Source organism: Psittacula echo, assembly GCF_963264785.1.
Source record: "Psittacula echo genome assembly, chromosome: 3".
Lineage (NCBI taxonomy): Eukaryota > Metazoa > Chordata > Aves > Psittaciformes > Psittacidae > Psittacula > Psittacula echo.
The window spans coordinates 8,279,870-8,296,247 of record NC_137736.1 but is presented as its reverse complement, the minus strand read 5'-3'; the positions used below and the strand labels follow the sequence as shown (position 1 = coordinate 8,296,247).

General features: G+C 39.2%; 1 protein-coding gene across 2 annotated transcripts in view; it reads left to right on the top strand.

Moving 5' to 3' along the window:
* MAN1A2 (mannosidase alpha class 1A member 2) overlaps window positions 1-16,378 on the top strand; it is a 138,126-nt gene that overhangs the window by 109,091 nt on the left and 12,657 nt on the right. For both annotated transcript variants that reach the window (XR_013956361.1, XM_080612219.1), the window contains exons 9-11: window positions 944-1,059; window positions 5,963-6,182; window positions 12,581-12,753. Coding sequence is in view for 1 of the 2 variants with exons in the window: in XM_080612219.1 (XP_080468345.1) it covers window positions 944-1,059; window positions 5,963-6,182; window positions 12,581-12,753 (509 nt within the window). In the remaining variant the exon portion in view is untranslated. The remainder of the gene's footprint in view (window positions 1-943; window positions 1,060-5,962; window positions 6,183-12,580; window positions 12,754-16,378) is intronic.

Genomic DNA, 16,378 nt, shown 5'->3' with positions numbered 1-16,378 from the left:
TACTTTGGAAAAGGAAGTATCATATCTTTGTTTCATCCAATAAAAGGGAACTTGTGTGAGTGTAACAGCCATGTTTAGGGCAGTGAATTTCTGGTATTGTGGCAGAGTTGGTCTTAAACATTTCCTTCGCCTAGCCTGAGCAGACTAAGACTGTTCTGGTGCCAGTGTTTTGTGGGCTGTAACACTGGGAAAGAAAAGGTTATGTGCTGTTCTGGTTGAAGTCACTCTCATGCTGTGAGTGTATTGCTTTTTGAATGAAGGGTGTACTGAGGGAGTGCTTACTGTGGTTGTCACAGGAGCTCTGAGGCTGACTCACCCCATCAGTTGGCTTTTTGTGGGAATGCATGATAGTTCACCCAGAGACGAATGCAGGTAGTCCTCACCTACCCCTCTGTGTAAGAACTACCTACATGTGTGAGCTATTCTGTCAGCACAGAGTAGCAGTGTCTGTGCTTGTGAAAGTAACTACCTTGTTGGAAATAAAAAGCTCCTGGAAAGATAGGGTTTGGTGTAGTTCATGGCTGTTCATAGCCAGCCACATGACCTGATTGTATCCTGGATACAGAGATCTTACGGGGGGGGGGGGGGGGGGGGGGGGGTGTTGCATTTAATTTTTAACATATATAAAAGATTTTAAGCCCCAGCAGCAAAACAGTCAGGTTCTGTGGAATGAAGGAAAAACAGAGGTTAAACTAATTTTTGATGTGAGGGATAGCCTGTGCAGAATGACAGTGAACACGTAAAGCAGGTTCCATACCTAGCAAGTAAGTTTGAAGTGGAAAGAGATACGGTGCCACTTTGTCCTGCTAAGCAGGCTTGGAATATTGGTAACACTACAACAGTAGGCCTTAACACCGTAAGTTTCTATTTTGAATAAATTTAAGGTGTTATTATATAACAAATTCAACTCTTTTTTTTGTGTGTTCTTTTTTTTCTCTTACAGATCACACATCCGTGGGCGGGCTGGGAGACAGTTTTTATGAATATTTATTGAAAGCCTGGCTTATGTCAGACAAGATGGACACAGAGGCAAGAAAAATGTACGACGATGCCATTGAGGTGATTATAATTCATGGAGTTTTCCCATACAGTTGAACTGCAAAACCATCCTTAATACTTAAAAAAAAAAACCCCAACCCCAAAAACCCCAACCAAAGCACCCCCAGGGCTGGTTTTGATTATGTAAGCTTTAAGAAATCAAGTGGTGAATAATACTAGCTTTCACTCTCCGTAGTTTAAGAAGTGTTATTGTGGAACACATCTGATGTAGATTGTTGTGCTAAAAATAATCAGCTTGTCCAAAATTGTATAATCTAAATGCCTAAGCTATAGTTTATTAGAAAGAGATTGAACAACCCTAAGATGTCTGCAGAACAGCCAAGTCACTTCTTTCCAGTGTTCAGAATCACTTAGGGGTTGAAGTTCTGAATTGTTTTATTCTTTATTTTACAAAACATTTAGAGGTTATATTCCATATTTATGTTGTAAAATGTAGTTCATACCTATTCCTTGCTCGTGGTTCTTTTGTGATGTGATCTTGCTCCCTCTCACAGATGAAGTAGTGCTTGCCCAAGCACAGCAGCGCTGCCCGATAGTTCAGTGGGATTTGGAGCAGTGGCCTTTTAGTGGTGGCTCTGAGCTTTATGCTGCCCAGCTCTTACTTTCTTATAATTTCCCCATACACAGGCATCTTCTTTTGTCAGGCTTGCTTGTGCCTATACATGCTAACATGCCGGTGCTACAGTTAAGACATGTGGAGAGTAACTAAGCTGGTTTTAATCAAGTTGGCTGGGGTACCAACAGCAGCTGGGACTGCGTAGTCTTGTCCAAGTGCAGATATGTGCTTGGTGCCTAACTTGTTCCATGATCTGTGCATGCTGTGTTTCTTCAACACAAGCTCCTAAAGCAAAAAACACCTAAAAATTCACATTTTAAAAGATATATAGTGAAAGTTCTAGTCTAAAATTGCTTTGAAGCTGTAATATATCTTATTTCTGACCTGAATTTGACTTTCAGATACTTGACCTTTTTTCCTCCCCTACATTGTTTTCCAGGGTTATCTGCATTATGTATCTAACCAAGGTGTGACACACATTCTCTCATAGAAGAGATGCATTATTTTCTTGAGTATCATAATATAAAGCAGATTCTGAATTATTTCTTAAGCTTTTTTTCTAAGTACTTTCCAGTATCTTCAGTATGGAGACAAGAATGTAATGGTTCAACACCTGATTTCCTGTCCATATTCGCCTCTTCATCCAGCCAAGAGCTATGTTTGCACTCTTAACCTTTGCCTCAGTGTCATCTGCTTTCCACTTGGTTTTGCTCTGAAGTTGATTATAGTAATTTTGATTTACTGCTTTCCTACTACTGTGATTTACATTCATGATTCCTTGATGTGCGATTCCTACCAAAACAGGTTCAGGCAAAACCCACTTCGTTCCCTGTTCTGAATGATTTCACAAGACTGACTTTTCCTTTATCACTATCTATAGCTCCATCAATTTTTGTGCAATCTGCACATTTCTTTTAGCATTTGTTTCTTGCAGATTGTTGGTAGAAATGCTGCCTAGCATTGTATAGAAGTGTTTTTGCAGAATCTTCACGGGATGAGGATTTTTCACAATTGTTGGTTTCACTTTGAACTGTTCTAGCACACCAACTTTTAATCCACTTCCTATGAGCTGCTTTGATTTCATTTAGGACTAATATTTTGTGCAATACCAAGGAAATTCCAGAAATTCCTACTATTCCTAATATCAGTATGCACGTGTCAAACAAACATTCATTTTACATGATTGTTCAATTAGCCTTTTAAAATACTGTTAAAGCACTAGCTATTTCCCAGTCCTTTTGAATTTTCTTAGCTTTCCAGGCTTTGTTAAAGTCAACATCAGTGGTTCAAAACATTAATTGAGTGCTTTTAATAGTCTAAAATACAGTTTATTGGGTCCCGTTGGTTTACAAATATATAGCAGTTGGTGTTTAACATCCATTGTGATTATTTCATCCTCTCCATTGTAAGCCTAGTCTTGCAAACATTATGTATGGGCAGATCTCTGTCTCTGAATGGAAACACAGCAAAGCAATTTGGGACTAGGTAAAACACACTGTGGAGAGAAGGGAGAAAGAACTGAGCTGTTCCTGCTTCATTTGTGATATGTGCAAACCACTAGATGGTTTCCTATTCAGCTTTCCCTCAGCCAGACCTACCTGTTTGAACCTCTACAAACCATACTGCTCTATGCATTGTGGAACAATGTGTTCATGCCTTGCACAAGCCCAGGGAGATGAAACCAGTCACTCTTCCCTTACTCACCAGTGCTGCAGCCTCATCATAGAAGGCCACCCAACTGGTCAGGCACGATTTGCTCTTAGTGAAGCCATGTTGGCTGTCACCAATCACCCTTATTTTCCGTGTGCCTTAGCATAGTTTCCAGGAGGATCTGCTCCATAATCCAGGTGAGACTGACTGGCCTGAAGTTCCACAAGTCTTCCTTTTTTTCCGTTTTGAAAAACAGGGGTTATGTTTCACCCTTTCCAGTCAGTAGGACGTTCCCCAGACTGCCACAGCTTCTCAGATATGATGGATAGTGGCTTAGCCAGTTCCCTCTGCACCCACAGGTACATCTCATCAGGTCCCATATACTTGTGCACGTTCAGGTTCCTTAAATGATCTTGAAACTGATCTTCTCCTACAGCAGGCAGTTCATTTTCCCAGTCCTGCCTTTGCCTTCTGCAACTTGGGTGGTGTGGCTGGAGCACTTGCCGGTGAAGGCTGAGGCAAAAACGTCGCTGGGTACCTCAGCCTTCTCCATGTCCAGGGTAACCAGGTCTCCCATTTTCTTCTGGAGAGGGCCCACATTTTCCCTCATGTTCCTTTTTATCCCCACTGTACTTACAGAAGCTTTCTTTGTTGTTCTTTACATCCCTGGCCAGATTTAATTCTGTTGGGTCTTCAGCCTTCCTAACCTGATATATGGCTGCCAGCTTACTCATTGGAGTGGCTGGAATTCCTTTGTGCTGATGTTCTGGTGCTCTCCTGCTGACCTGTGACCCCTCTGCAAGCTCTGGGCATCTCTTACTGGCAATAGCATCAAACTGGTAGGAGCAGGATTGATTGAGATTCCCCTGCCCCAGCAACTTTAGTTTAAAGCCCCATGTTTCTCAAAGCAAGTCCCATGATCTAAGTAGTTGAAACCCTGTCTGTGGCACCAGTCCTGTAACCATTGTTGAATAGCCCAATTCGACTGGCCCTTTCAAACCCCTTCCCAGTGATCAGGAGGACTGATGAGAAAGCTTCCTGGTCTCCAGAGTCTCTTACTGCTCCTCCCAGGGCTCTGCGGAAAGCCATGGTACCCAATGCCAATGTGCATGATTGTTGGACAACCACTCTGGCAGCTGGCAGAGATGGACTGGGTTCTGCTCTCTCAGTTATTTCTGTGTTCTCTCTGCACTGTGTATCTGGATAAAGGACTTCCATGTTACCAGATATTGATGGGTTCAGTGCATCTGCTCTAACAGTCCTGTATCACTGAAGTATAACTACTACAGTCACAGGAAGACCTTGAAACTTTTCATTTGTCCATGTTATTGAAAATAAAACAGTCTCACGTTTTTTATTTTGAGGGAAAAGCTATTTTGCTCTCTGCTTTTGAACCTGAATTACAGGTTGCAAGCTGATTAATCTATGTACTTATTGCTTGAATCTTTATTGTAGCAAACTGCGTAGTTGGCACTGTGTGGATAACAAGGAGACAAGGGTGTGCAGCAGACATGACCTCCATATCCACAATAACCGCTTCATTTACATGCAGGATCCTCTGCCTGGATGTTCTCAGTATATCTAAGCTTCAGTGCAAACGGTTGTGGGCATTTGGGATGTAATTTGTTGTAGATACCAGAAAATTAATGAAGAGGGATAGTAATTCACTTCTGTAATAGATCTTGTGGATGGCAAGGAGAGTAGAAAATGCCTTTTTAAAGGCACTTTAATCCTTCAACTCCAATCAGCCTTGGAGTACTGTTACCAGTCATGTGCTTTGAAGAAAGTTGTGAACCCATCAGATGGTTATGTGTGGAAGTACTAAGGAGATTTCTGAAGAGAAGATAGGAACAATGTCTCCATGGTAAAAAGATAATTGCCTTTACTATTATAGATCTCAATTGTAACAAGATCCTAGGTAAAAGAAAAACTGTCTAATGCTTAAGATAGTATTTCAGTAGATTGGTGGGGATTGTGAACCTCTCTGAAAGAGGCTTACATAAATGTGTTGTATCACATAGCCTGCAAACTTCGGAATGTTAGGTCAGCTGTTCTCCTTCCTACTACCAGAAGAATCCATTTACAAGCCACAAGCAACAATATAGGTACAAATGCGCAAAGAAGGCAGCAGTTGCCTCACCTGTAAGGTGATATTTTTTTTTAACAGTTACTCTAACCCTCACCCATCCTTTGACCACATGTAATCAGAAAGCTGCCACAGAGAAGCAGCTAAAAGGGGGCTGGATCATTCCTGTCACTTCCTATTAAAGACTGACTGAAAGTACAGGTGCTACCTGTACATATATTGCTGACCAAAACATTCCAATGTGGATGTATCTTAGGAGTACACACAAACTGTACAGCAGAACGTATAGGTACTTCTCAGAGTTAATGAGTAGACAAACACTGTTTGAGCCATAAAATACATGCTGAGTTCTCAGCTAAAAGTACAATTTTATCTGTGTTGTTATTTTCCTGTGTTCGATCTTATTAACATCTTTTAACAGTTAGGGTATTTCTTGCATGTATTGAAATTATATTATAGCTGTTTGCTCCTGAAGTGCTAAGAAGTGAATTTGAAAGAAGAATTTTTTGTTGTTGTTTTAAAAGCAGTACTTTATTCTTCCAAAGAGAGTTTAGTTACGTAAAACAGTGCATGTGAAACAGTATTTAAAAGTTCTCTTAATCTTCTTGTAGGCCATAGAAAAGCATCTTGTCAGAAAGTCCAATGGAGGACTGACCTTCATTGGGGAGTGGAAGAACGGGCACCTTGAAAGAAAGATGGGCCACTTGACCTGTTTTGCAGGGGGAATGTTTGCCCTTGGAGCAGATGGTTCCAGAGATGATAAAGCTGGACATTATTTGCAGCTTGGAGCTGAAATTGCACATACATGTCACGAGTCATATGACAGGACAAGTAAGATCTATTCCTAATCTAGTTATTTCACTAGTTAAAATACAGAAATTGTTGTAATTATTTTTTAAGATGTGTTATGGACCTATGTCTTATCTAACATGCAGTGGTTTCTATACCAGTATAAATTTTGAACATCCACATATTTAATTGTGATCTACATCATGGTGAGTAAATGTAAAAACAGATTGCATGTGGTTCCTTCCTATTTTTGAATCAGTCGGCTAAGATAGGTTATATGAGTGCAGGGAGGAAGGACTGTATGTGGACTCTTGTCCTCCCAGATATATAGGGCAGTTTTTCATTTCATATATACTGTTCTTACTGTTATGTAGAGTTAAAAATTTGTAAATACAGCTTTTATTAGTTTTAGCGATAGTACATTCTGGATAAGTACAATTAAACTAGAGAAGATGATGACTATTATGCAAACTGTGAGACAGCCAAAGACCTGACTAGAGAGGAGGCAATACAGGCTTCGCTGTTGAGCTGGAAGGTTCCCAAGTTCCGTCTTTTGGAACAGGTTTATTTTGCATTTTTTAATAGTGACCTCTGCATGAAGTTGGAGTGTGCTGATTGGAATTACAGTGGCCATAAGATCATAAGACACAATTAAAACAGAAGAGTCGCAGAATAGCAAACAAGATCTTGAGGGCTGGACTGTCAGAAGTAAGTTCACTAGTAAAAAAGGCAGGAACTCTTTCTCTAAACTAGGAGTTTAGAGGAACCTGCTCAGTGCAGTCCTTGTCTGTATCAGGTGAGGAATTTTCAACAGAGATTAGGGAATATTAACACTGCCTTAGAAGACATGTATCGTTTGTCATCCAGAATGTGCTATACGAATTTGAACTTCAAGCAGAACAAATGCAAACCAAGAACCAACAGAATTATTAGAGCAACAGAGCTTTTGTTTTACAGTTGAAAAATAAGACAGCTTGGCCTGCTCAGCCTTGAAAAATAATGCCAAAAAAGGAAATAAATCTGTTGTCATCTCAAGGGGTAAAGAGTGAAAAGAAGGAGTTATTTTAAGATATAAACTACACAGTTGTACCAAGAGCAAGATTAGTAAGCTTGCCATGAATAAATGTAGGTTGGAAATTGTAAATAGCTTTGTGTAGCCGTCAGAGAAGTGAGCTTCCAGAATAACTTCCTAGTAGAAGTAATTGTAACTAAAAATCAGTTTTAAGATGAGAATTCATGTGTTATTCACAGGATTATGTAATATCACTGTATAATTGCCTGTCATTTTAAAGAATTCAATCCCATAAGTGATGCTTTTACCTGGGTAGCAACAGCATTAAAAAAAAAAAAAAAAAAAAAAAAGAAAAAGGAAGAAAAAAACAGGAGAATGCTTAAGGGAAAAGGTAGGACACAGTAACTGTTGTTGCATTCTGAAAAGCTTAATTTAAATGTTTCATTTGACACTTAAAAGTAAGCACTGCCAAATTTACAGTTGTTTGTGCCCTCCTAATTTTATTCCTTCAGATGTTTCTTCTGTACCCTAAATAAGTCAAAAGATGGTGAGGGGTAGAAGTTAGGGTTGCATATTTAATGACTGAATAAGGACACACACACATGCAGGAAGCAGTTTGGAAGCTGTACAGACAGCTATACGTTTGCAGTGCCCTAGTTTTCTTTTGTTCAATCCTGCAATCTCAGGAATGTGGGGTTTTTTTTCTCCCTGGACTGATTTTTCAAAGCAAATAATCGTTACATGCAAAATATCAACTTCATTATGATTTAATAACAGGATTTGAAACAGAATTGTACACTTCAATGCAGAGCTATCTGGCTGCAGAAAAACACTCTCTTTCAGAAGGCAGACAGTCATCCTGATTCAAATGATACCTTTATGTTTCAGCAAAGGGGAGAGCCTGATCTCTTTTTCCTATAGACTTGGAAGAACTCTCCCTATTCGCTGTCCCCTGAGGAGGCTGAGTGCTGAGGCTAGAGAGCTCTTTTCTTCAGATGAACCAGAGTTGTCCTTTCCTGTGTCTTCCCAGGGTTGCTTATAATAAACTGCAGTACATGCCTGGTGTTATAATATTTTAGTATAAAATTACTACATTATGAAACAACTTTAATTTCCATGCAGAATTAAGAAATATGGCAAAGGCATAAAATAACTGCTAATGCAAAATCCGTGAATGGTGAAAAAAAAAAAGAATGTCCAATGAAACTGAAAGAACAGAAAGACCACTAACAAATCAATGTGAATAACGAGCTTTCATAGGTATTGTAAAGGTTAGATTAATTAGCAAGATTATTTATATAGATGGCAGCGTGTACTGGTTTATAGCACACGGTGTTTTTAGTAAAAGATATCATCCCTTACACATGAGAATTTTCCCAGCCATTAGCTGACAGTCAGTCAATCCTTTACATACTACATACAGATTATTTTAGGATGAAGTTTTTTGCATGTCTTTAAAATTTCATGAAGAACTGTCCTCAAGTCTGGGTACAGCTTTAGCTGGTTCATGTATGTGACGTTTCCAATGCAGAATAAGCCAGATGACTTGAGGTTTCAGATGAGACATGGTAAGGGTATGAGTAGATGTTGTCTCTGTCCCAAGATTTTCAGTAAGCACTAAACAGGGAAAGATGGAAGAAACAAGATAATTGAGAAGTATAAAATAACAATGTATGTTGATGGAATGGTTCAGAAAGTCTCAATAAAAAAGGATCTTGGAGTTTCTCTTCCTCAAATTTTATATGAATTAAGCCCTAGAAACTATTATTATAATATTATGCAATAATAATAATAGTTATTATTATTGCTATTATTATTATTACTTTCAGGAAATTTATTGCTAGATTGACTCTAGTCTTAAAGGAACATGCAAAAAAAATTACACTGTTTTCAAGATTATTTCTACAAGGAGCTATATAGATATTTATCTAGAAGTCCTTTTTGCCCTTAGTTTTAGCAGCTTTAAATACAGCTCTCATTGAAGTGTTACATCAGTTAAAATATCTTTTAAAATAGTTCTAATTAGCTTTGCAATTTTGCACTATAATGTGAGATGTTCTCATCTGCTCTCCCTGCCCAGCCTATCAGCCCCAATAATGCTAAAATACCTGGGTTAAAGTGTGACCACTATAGCATTGTAAAATGGCCTTAGATAGTTCTTTGCTTAGAATACTCCCTTGAAAGGTACTATGTTCATAGTAGCTTCTTTACTTTAGTCAGCTATTAGTAGAAATGCTGTGATTAATTTTTCATCCTTGGTTTCAGGTAAAACTTCAGTGAGATTGTCACAATATGTAGGGGTCACCCATCCTTGGGTGGTAGAATTTCTTGTAGTGCCCAATAACATTAGAAGTAGATCTGAGTAAATAAGTAAAGATCCAATGCACCATCAGGCTACGAAGCAAGTGGAGGTGTCACAGTTCCTGCAGGTTATGCATCACAAGAATTGCCTGAAATCCTGCTTCTTTGGTAGATAAGACTAATGCGGCTGCACGGTTTGCCATATTTCCAAAAGGCTTTTTCACAAGGCCCTTCAGGGATATTAAGCAGCTACTGCATAAACAGCAAGTACCTGCATGGAGAAAATAAATGGCTGTAGTATAACAAATAGGGTAGAGGTAAATTAGTCAGGTCTTGCAATGGACAAATGGTAGTTAACCAGTGATGCTCTGATATATATTTATACATGTGTGTGTATAGATGTCTATATATGTATAGTATATTTACATTTTATATTTTATATTTTAATACATGCATATATGTATATATAAATAAAAATATACGCATATTATCACAGCATGGACTTATCCACAGCCACGGATGCTTCAAGGTGTACCTTCACCTATCCTTGAGCCACAGTCCCTTTCAGAGGTGTAACTACTGCAGATCAGACATGACTATAGCCATAGATGCTTCAAGATGTACCTGCTTTGGTGTGGACTGATTCATGGCCATAGATGCTTAGTGATATGGTTTAGTGGTGGCAGTGCTGGGGAACAGTTGGACTTGATCTTAAAGGTATTTTCCAACCTGGTTGATTCTATGATTCTATGTACACACATATAAATAATTAGGAAAAGGGCAGGAACAGTAAGACAAAGATACTGATAATAATTCAAAAACCTATTCAGGATACCAAGGATGAAAGAAAGCAGAAAAATTGCACAGAGGTTTTATGAGGTTGAGTAATTCTACAATAAATTACTAAATTAAATCCTATGTAGTTAAATGTAGAGTGAGGCACCTGCAAAAAAAATTATTCATAACCTCACATATAAAACAATGAGCTCTGAACTGACCATTACAACTCAGAAAATTGCTCTTGAGATTATGAAAATGCCAGCTTAGTAGCAGTCAGGAAAAACAAAGTGAGCAAGAGCAAAATAGAAAATGTCATTATGTCACTATATTAACCTTGTCCACACTTTTAGTGCTGTATTCAGGCTGGTCCTCTCATTTCACAAAGGATATAGCAACATTGGAAGAATTGCAGAGAGAAAGGCTAGGAGGAAACTTAAAGATATGAAACAGTTTCCGGTCAAAGAACAATTGAATTAGGTAGTATTCTTCAGCATGGAAAAGGCACATTCTAGGTAGGATGCAACAGATTTGCAACATCACCAGGGACTGGAGAGAGTGGATGGGAATCAGTTGTTCGCTCTCTTCTCTAAGGCAAGACCTCCAGACTATTGAATAAGTCTAGCAGGGACCGAGCTGAAAGTGGAAAAGAACAAAAAATGTGGTTCTACACCAACGAGATATTAGACATGTGGAATGCCTTAGCAGAGGTGTGTCTGGATGCTTAAGACGTACACAGGTTTTACCAGAGAAGCTGTGGCTGCCCTATCCCTGGCAGTGTTCAAGGCCAGGTGAATGGGACTTCGAGCAACCTGGTCTAGTGGAAGGTGTCACTGCCTGTGGCAGGGTGGTGGAACTAGATGATCTTAAGGTCCTTTCCAACCCAAACCGTTCTGTGATTCTGTGAAACACCAGATAAATATTGGAAAATAAATCTATCAAAAATTACCCACCATGTTCAAAAGTATGTCTAGTTTAGGAGAAGTCTTGAGCTCAAAAAATTTGCAGACTGATAGCGAAGGTGAAAAGGTCTCTCATATACTTGGCCCATTCTTTCTCTTCCCCATCTGTGTCTGATTTTAGCCATTGCTGGAGAAGTGATACTGCACCAGACAGAGCTTCCATCTGGTCCAGAATGGCCATTCTTATCTTCTTAATTTTGGATAGGTAAAATTCTGTATCTAGTCTCATTGATATTGCAGTAAAATTTGTACTTTTTTTTTTTTACTGAAGCTAGTAAAATGACCAATTTTGAAAGAACTATTGTAACCATTTCTTGATGGGGTTTTCCTTTGCCATGCGTGTGGCTGAAGTGTAAGAGTAGTGCTTTTTCTCTATTGGCATCTGGAGCTGTACTCCCTTGAAACAAAAATAATAGGGAACTCTTTGTTGGAGATTTTCTGCTGGGGCACACACTGGGAGTGCTCAGATTTTTCATTGTAGTATTCTAAGGCTCCCCTCTCTGACTCATGAGACCAAGGTTAATTGGAGCCTCTAGCCCATAGGAATGACACAATGGCTTTGATAATACTTAAAGTTTGAGGGCAGCTTCAAAGTTCAGCACCTTAAAAACTCTGCTAAAGTAAAGAGTGGGGTGCAGCTGTAGATAAGGGTGCATTTTTGAGGAATTATGTGTAGCTGTATAATAAAAAATGTATGTAATTGCATCTTCATATTATAGACAGCTTCTCTGCAGGTGCCTTCTTAAATGAGTAGACTTCCAGATGCTGGCACAGGGCTGTTATAGCTTCTTTAAGGGCTGAAATAGTGAATCTCTTAGTTCAGAGATTTATGTTCAGGTGTGGCTAAGTTTTCATTGCCTAGTTGTAAACCATTTACTTGAGGATCACATTATGAAGCACATCAGTTAGCATGTCACTAGCGTAAACCAAGAGAGTTTGGTTAAAGATGCAGGTTAATTGAGATGGTGGTACCTGGTTTTGTTGTTTTCCTGCTGAGCTGGCTGGGATCAAAGGACATCAAACCTCTGCTGACTTTTTTTCCTTTTGTTGGTAAGAACTGGTGTCAGGCACTTTAATTTTATCCTAGAATTGAAGGTGTTAATGATGAATGTGTTTATATTCTTAGTGTTTCATTAGGTTTCAAGAGGATTACTGTCAAGATAGGTACTTTTCTCACAGGAATTGGGTAAATTATTCATAACAAATTATAGGCCTCAACAATAGGAAATACTTAGGAAACTGCTTAAAGACAAGCTCATTTTGTTTTTCTTACATGCTTGGGATCTAGCAGTCTCCCACCCACCCTTCCTGCAAAGAGTGGTAAGGAATCATTGAATCATTTTTTTCTTTCTTTTTCTTTTTTTTTTATTTTCTTCTTACCTTTGCAGCATTAAAGCTGGGTCCAGAAGCATTCAAATTTGATGGTGGCGTAGAGGCAGTGGCTGTGCGGCAGAATGAGAAGTATTACATCCTAAGACCAGAGGTGATTGAGACCTACTGGTATATGTGGAGGTTTACCCACGATCCCAAGTACAGGCAGTGGGGCTGGGAGGCAACACAGGTAACTGTATTAATTATCTGTCCATAATTTAATTCCATGTATTTTTCTTCTGTAGCTACTTTAAGCTCATGGTACTGAAGCGCTTCAAATGGTAATTGATTTTCACAAGTTCCCATAAACCAGGATACATATGGGGGTGTGCACAGATATTCCTGTTTTTCAACTGCTGAACCAGATGCACAGATGAGAGATGCATTCAGCATTATAAAGCTGATGAGTTTTAGGCATGGAAATAGAATCTACTGGTTATGACTTCTACTGTTATCTGTAGTCCACAGGCCCCTGAGAGAAGTAATTCATCTTGGGAAATGAAAGTGTATTATAAATAACTTTGCTAAGCATGTGTTCTCACTCAGAATAAAAGCTAAGCTATTTCTTACAGTTTCTTCTTTGTCAGCTATCACACAAGTGGTAGGACGACTGTTCTCAAATGGTTTGTAGACTACATAGCGTGCACATACGTATATGTGGGTTGGTATCATGGCTTTTTCTTTTCTTAGTTGTCTGACTGGAAGGAAGAAAAATTGCCAGTCATTTTAGATTTACTTAATTATAACAAAAATTACAGCATTATAAGAAGTAGATGATAAATCAGTAAGTAATGTCATATAAGCAGAACTTAAAAATTGTTACTAAGGTACTTTAGAGATTTTTTTTATCTGATTTCCCGGGTTTAAATCTGGTTGTTGAATGTTTTAGTCAAATTCCTGAGTGCGAAAATGTTTCTGAGTCTTTCTCATTAGAAATGCTAGTACTGGTCTACAGAAGCCTAGATTCGTTGTTAGACACAGATCTGTGCTCATGGCCTTCCTTCATTCATCCTTTGTACTTAGATAACTCCTTCATCTGCCACTCATTGGTTATGTGCTATGTGAATAACTAGGCAGCATTTTCACATAACAGTGTAATATTCTAACTGCAAAAATTATTTGTAATCCCCAAAAGAGTTTGAACCCTCGGAAGCATTTAAAAGGCAACTTGTGAGGCTGTTTGGTCTCATCTTTCTCACTGCTTCCACCTGCTGGTCTGTGTTGGGCTTGTGCTAAACTGATTTGCTGTCCAAGCAGTTTTCTGGTCGTCTTCAAGATCTGTGGATTACTATAGCTCCTCTACTTCCCTACTACAGCTCCAGCTGTCTGTGGCAACACAGGTCAAAGCCAGTTTCAGAGATGAGAGTGAATATTAAAAATGTGAAGACACTAATGAAATATTTTGACTACAGCCAAAGGCCATGAGGAAGAGCAAAGGAAGAGATGAACCAAGTGCCTGGAGAAACTTTATTCTGCAGGTTAAAACCAGCTTTGTTCCAGAGGCAAGAGACCTAAAAAAGTACTTTGAGGAAAAGCTCTGTTGAGAAGCTTGTATTCCTCAGGTGAAAGATGGTTAATGAGTCAGAGTATTTAGCTGAGCTCATCCCTATCAGTCCTTCAGTGCAGTCACAACTACATAGAGAGTTCAAGTATTTTAACATTGTGTCCTAGTCTGGACAAAGTTTTTCTTTGTAGGCTGTTTTGATATAACTAACAGTATGTCACTCTGGAAAGAGGTTCAACATTTGTCACATTTGTGTTAGAGAATGCATTGCCTCCCTCTCCAAAGCATGAAACATGGAGTCAGATCATCCCTCCTGCCCAAACTATGCATGTCTCTAATATGACAAACAAACAGATCTAGCAGCCTGCTCATTGCTGGTGTGGGTACTGCAAAGGCTTGCTGATGTAGCACCAGATCCTGGCAGAAGCTATGGCTGGATGATCTGAGCAGAGATGGGGGCCTGTGTACTATGTTAAAGAATTCACAAATGTAATGTTTCAGGCCAGGATCTGTCTCTTAAGGACACTGCAAAGCATGTCTTTGAATTGTATTTTGTTCACTTTTCTCCATTTGCCTTCATGTTTGCAAACCAAACCCTCCCTCCCTCCTCCCCGGTCTGCAGTTTTCTCTGTGTGCAGGGTACAATTTTGGTTTATCCTTCTGTCAAGCTGTATTGAAGTTGTGTAAAGCAAGCAACCCATGTGCTGAACTACCTCTGTCCTTACAGAGGGCCTTTTCTTACTTGCTTCCTCAATAAAAAAGTTTCTTTATCCAACATAGCCATAAAACTATTTCTGAACTCTTCAGAAATGGTTTTGCATACCCCTCCCTCCAACAATTACAGAGTTTCTTACCCCACCATCATCCTAACACAGAAGTTTGGGAAGCTTTAGCTTTTTGTTCCCCAGGGTTTTCTGTTACCTGCATTTAGATAATAAGTTCTTGTGTTTACTCCTCACACCTACTCACCACTTTTCCTTTTTCCCTACCACACACAGCTCTGGTTGTGTTTATTCCTCCTTTTATAAATAGAGAAGAATCTGGTATGCCACACAGAGCATTTGGCTTGCTGCTCTTGTACAACACTGTGCTTTCCTTTTGCTTCTCAACAACTGAAGCATACTTTGAAATCTGTATTACAGACTTCTTGTGGTGAATGATAGTTTCCTCATCAGAAGTCTGGTTGTTCTTTTAAACTGTTGTGGAAACAGAGTTTTGTTTCTGAGTTCTAAATGGTCTTATTTTTCTGCACTGAACATGGTCTAACTTGTTTGATGCCTGAGTTCTTGGTGGTGTCCCTTGTTTACTGGTTTGAATGGATGAATACATCCCCACCCAAATGGGTTTGGGTTAACTCACTGATATGTTAGATGTCTGCTTCTGTCAATTTAAGAACTCTTTAGAGATGATCAGGGATACATTGCAGAACCACCTGGCTTTTAAGTATACTGCATGACTGAAGTTTCATTAGCATTCACAGCCCAGAGCTCTCTCTGCCTCTTACTAATGGGGATTTGCACAGAGGGCTGGATTGTGTGTGTTTGCAGAGCTTTGTGCTGTACTTTCTTTATCTCTTTCACAATTGGAAGCTTCTTTTTGGCCTTATAATCTAGACTTTTTGGACAAAACTTGAGCATTTTAGTACAAATGTGCTTCAACCGAGGCCTGTTTAGTCACATCGCTCCAAATCCAGTGACTGTGAGGAAGAACCAGGAAGTTGAATCTTATATTCCCTCAATCAAGGGAATCAAGGCTCTCTGTCTCTTTCCTAATAAACAGCAGGCTAGTTTTCCCTAATACTGTACTTAGCTAGAGACAGTACTACTGTACTAGAGACAACATCCATCTTATATTGGACCAGCCAAATTGGATGATGGTATGCTGGGGGGCTGGCTAAAGTATTACAGAAATATGCATGCAAGATATTCAGGTTAAATACAGAAAATTACTAAAATCTTTTTTAGGCTAATTATTTCAAAGCAATAAGAGCCACCTCTTTGTGTTACGTATGTAAAGCCAATTACTAATCTAAGTTGTGTGAATGAAGTGTTCAACTATTTGTTGGGGACTTGCATGCCTGACAAAGTAGGGTTGCACCATGGAGGCTGCAGAGTTCAGTCAGACTTTCTGCTTACAGTGAAAATAATATAGAAGATCTCAAGTTCAGGCTAACTTCAGGCAAACTGGGGCTTAACAGTAAGAGGCTGTGGAAAGACCTATAGCTGTCTACTTAGTGAAGCCAGGAAGAGAGAAAAGAGCCAGGCATAGGTTGGAGGTGAAAGAAACACAGGTTCAGAGTTCACCCGTTGGA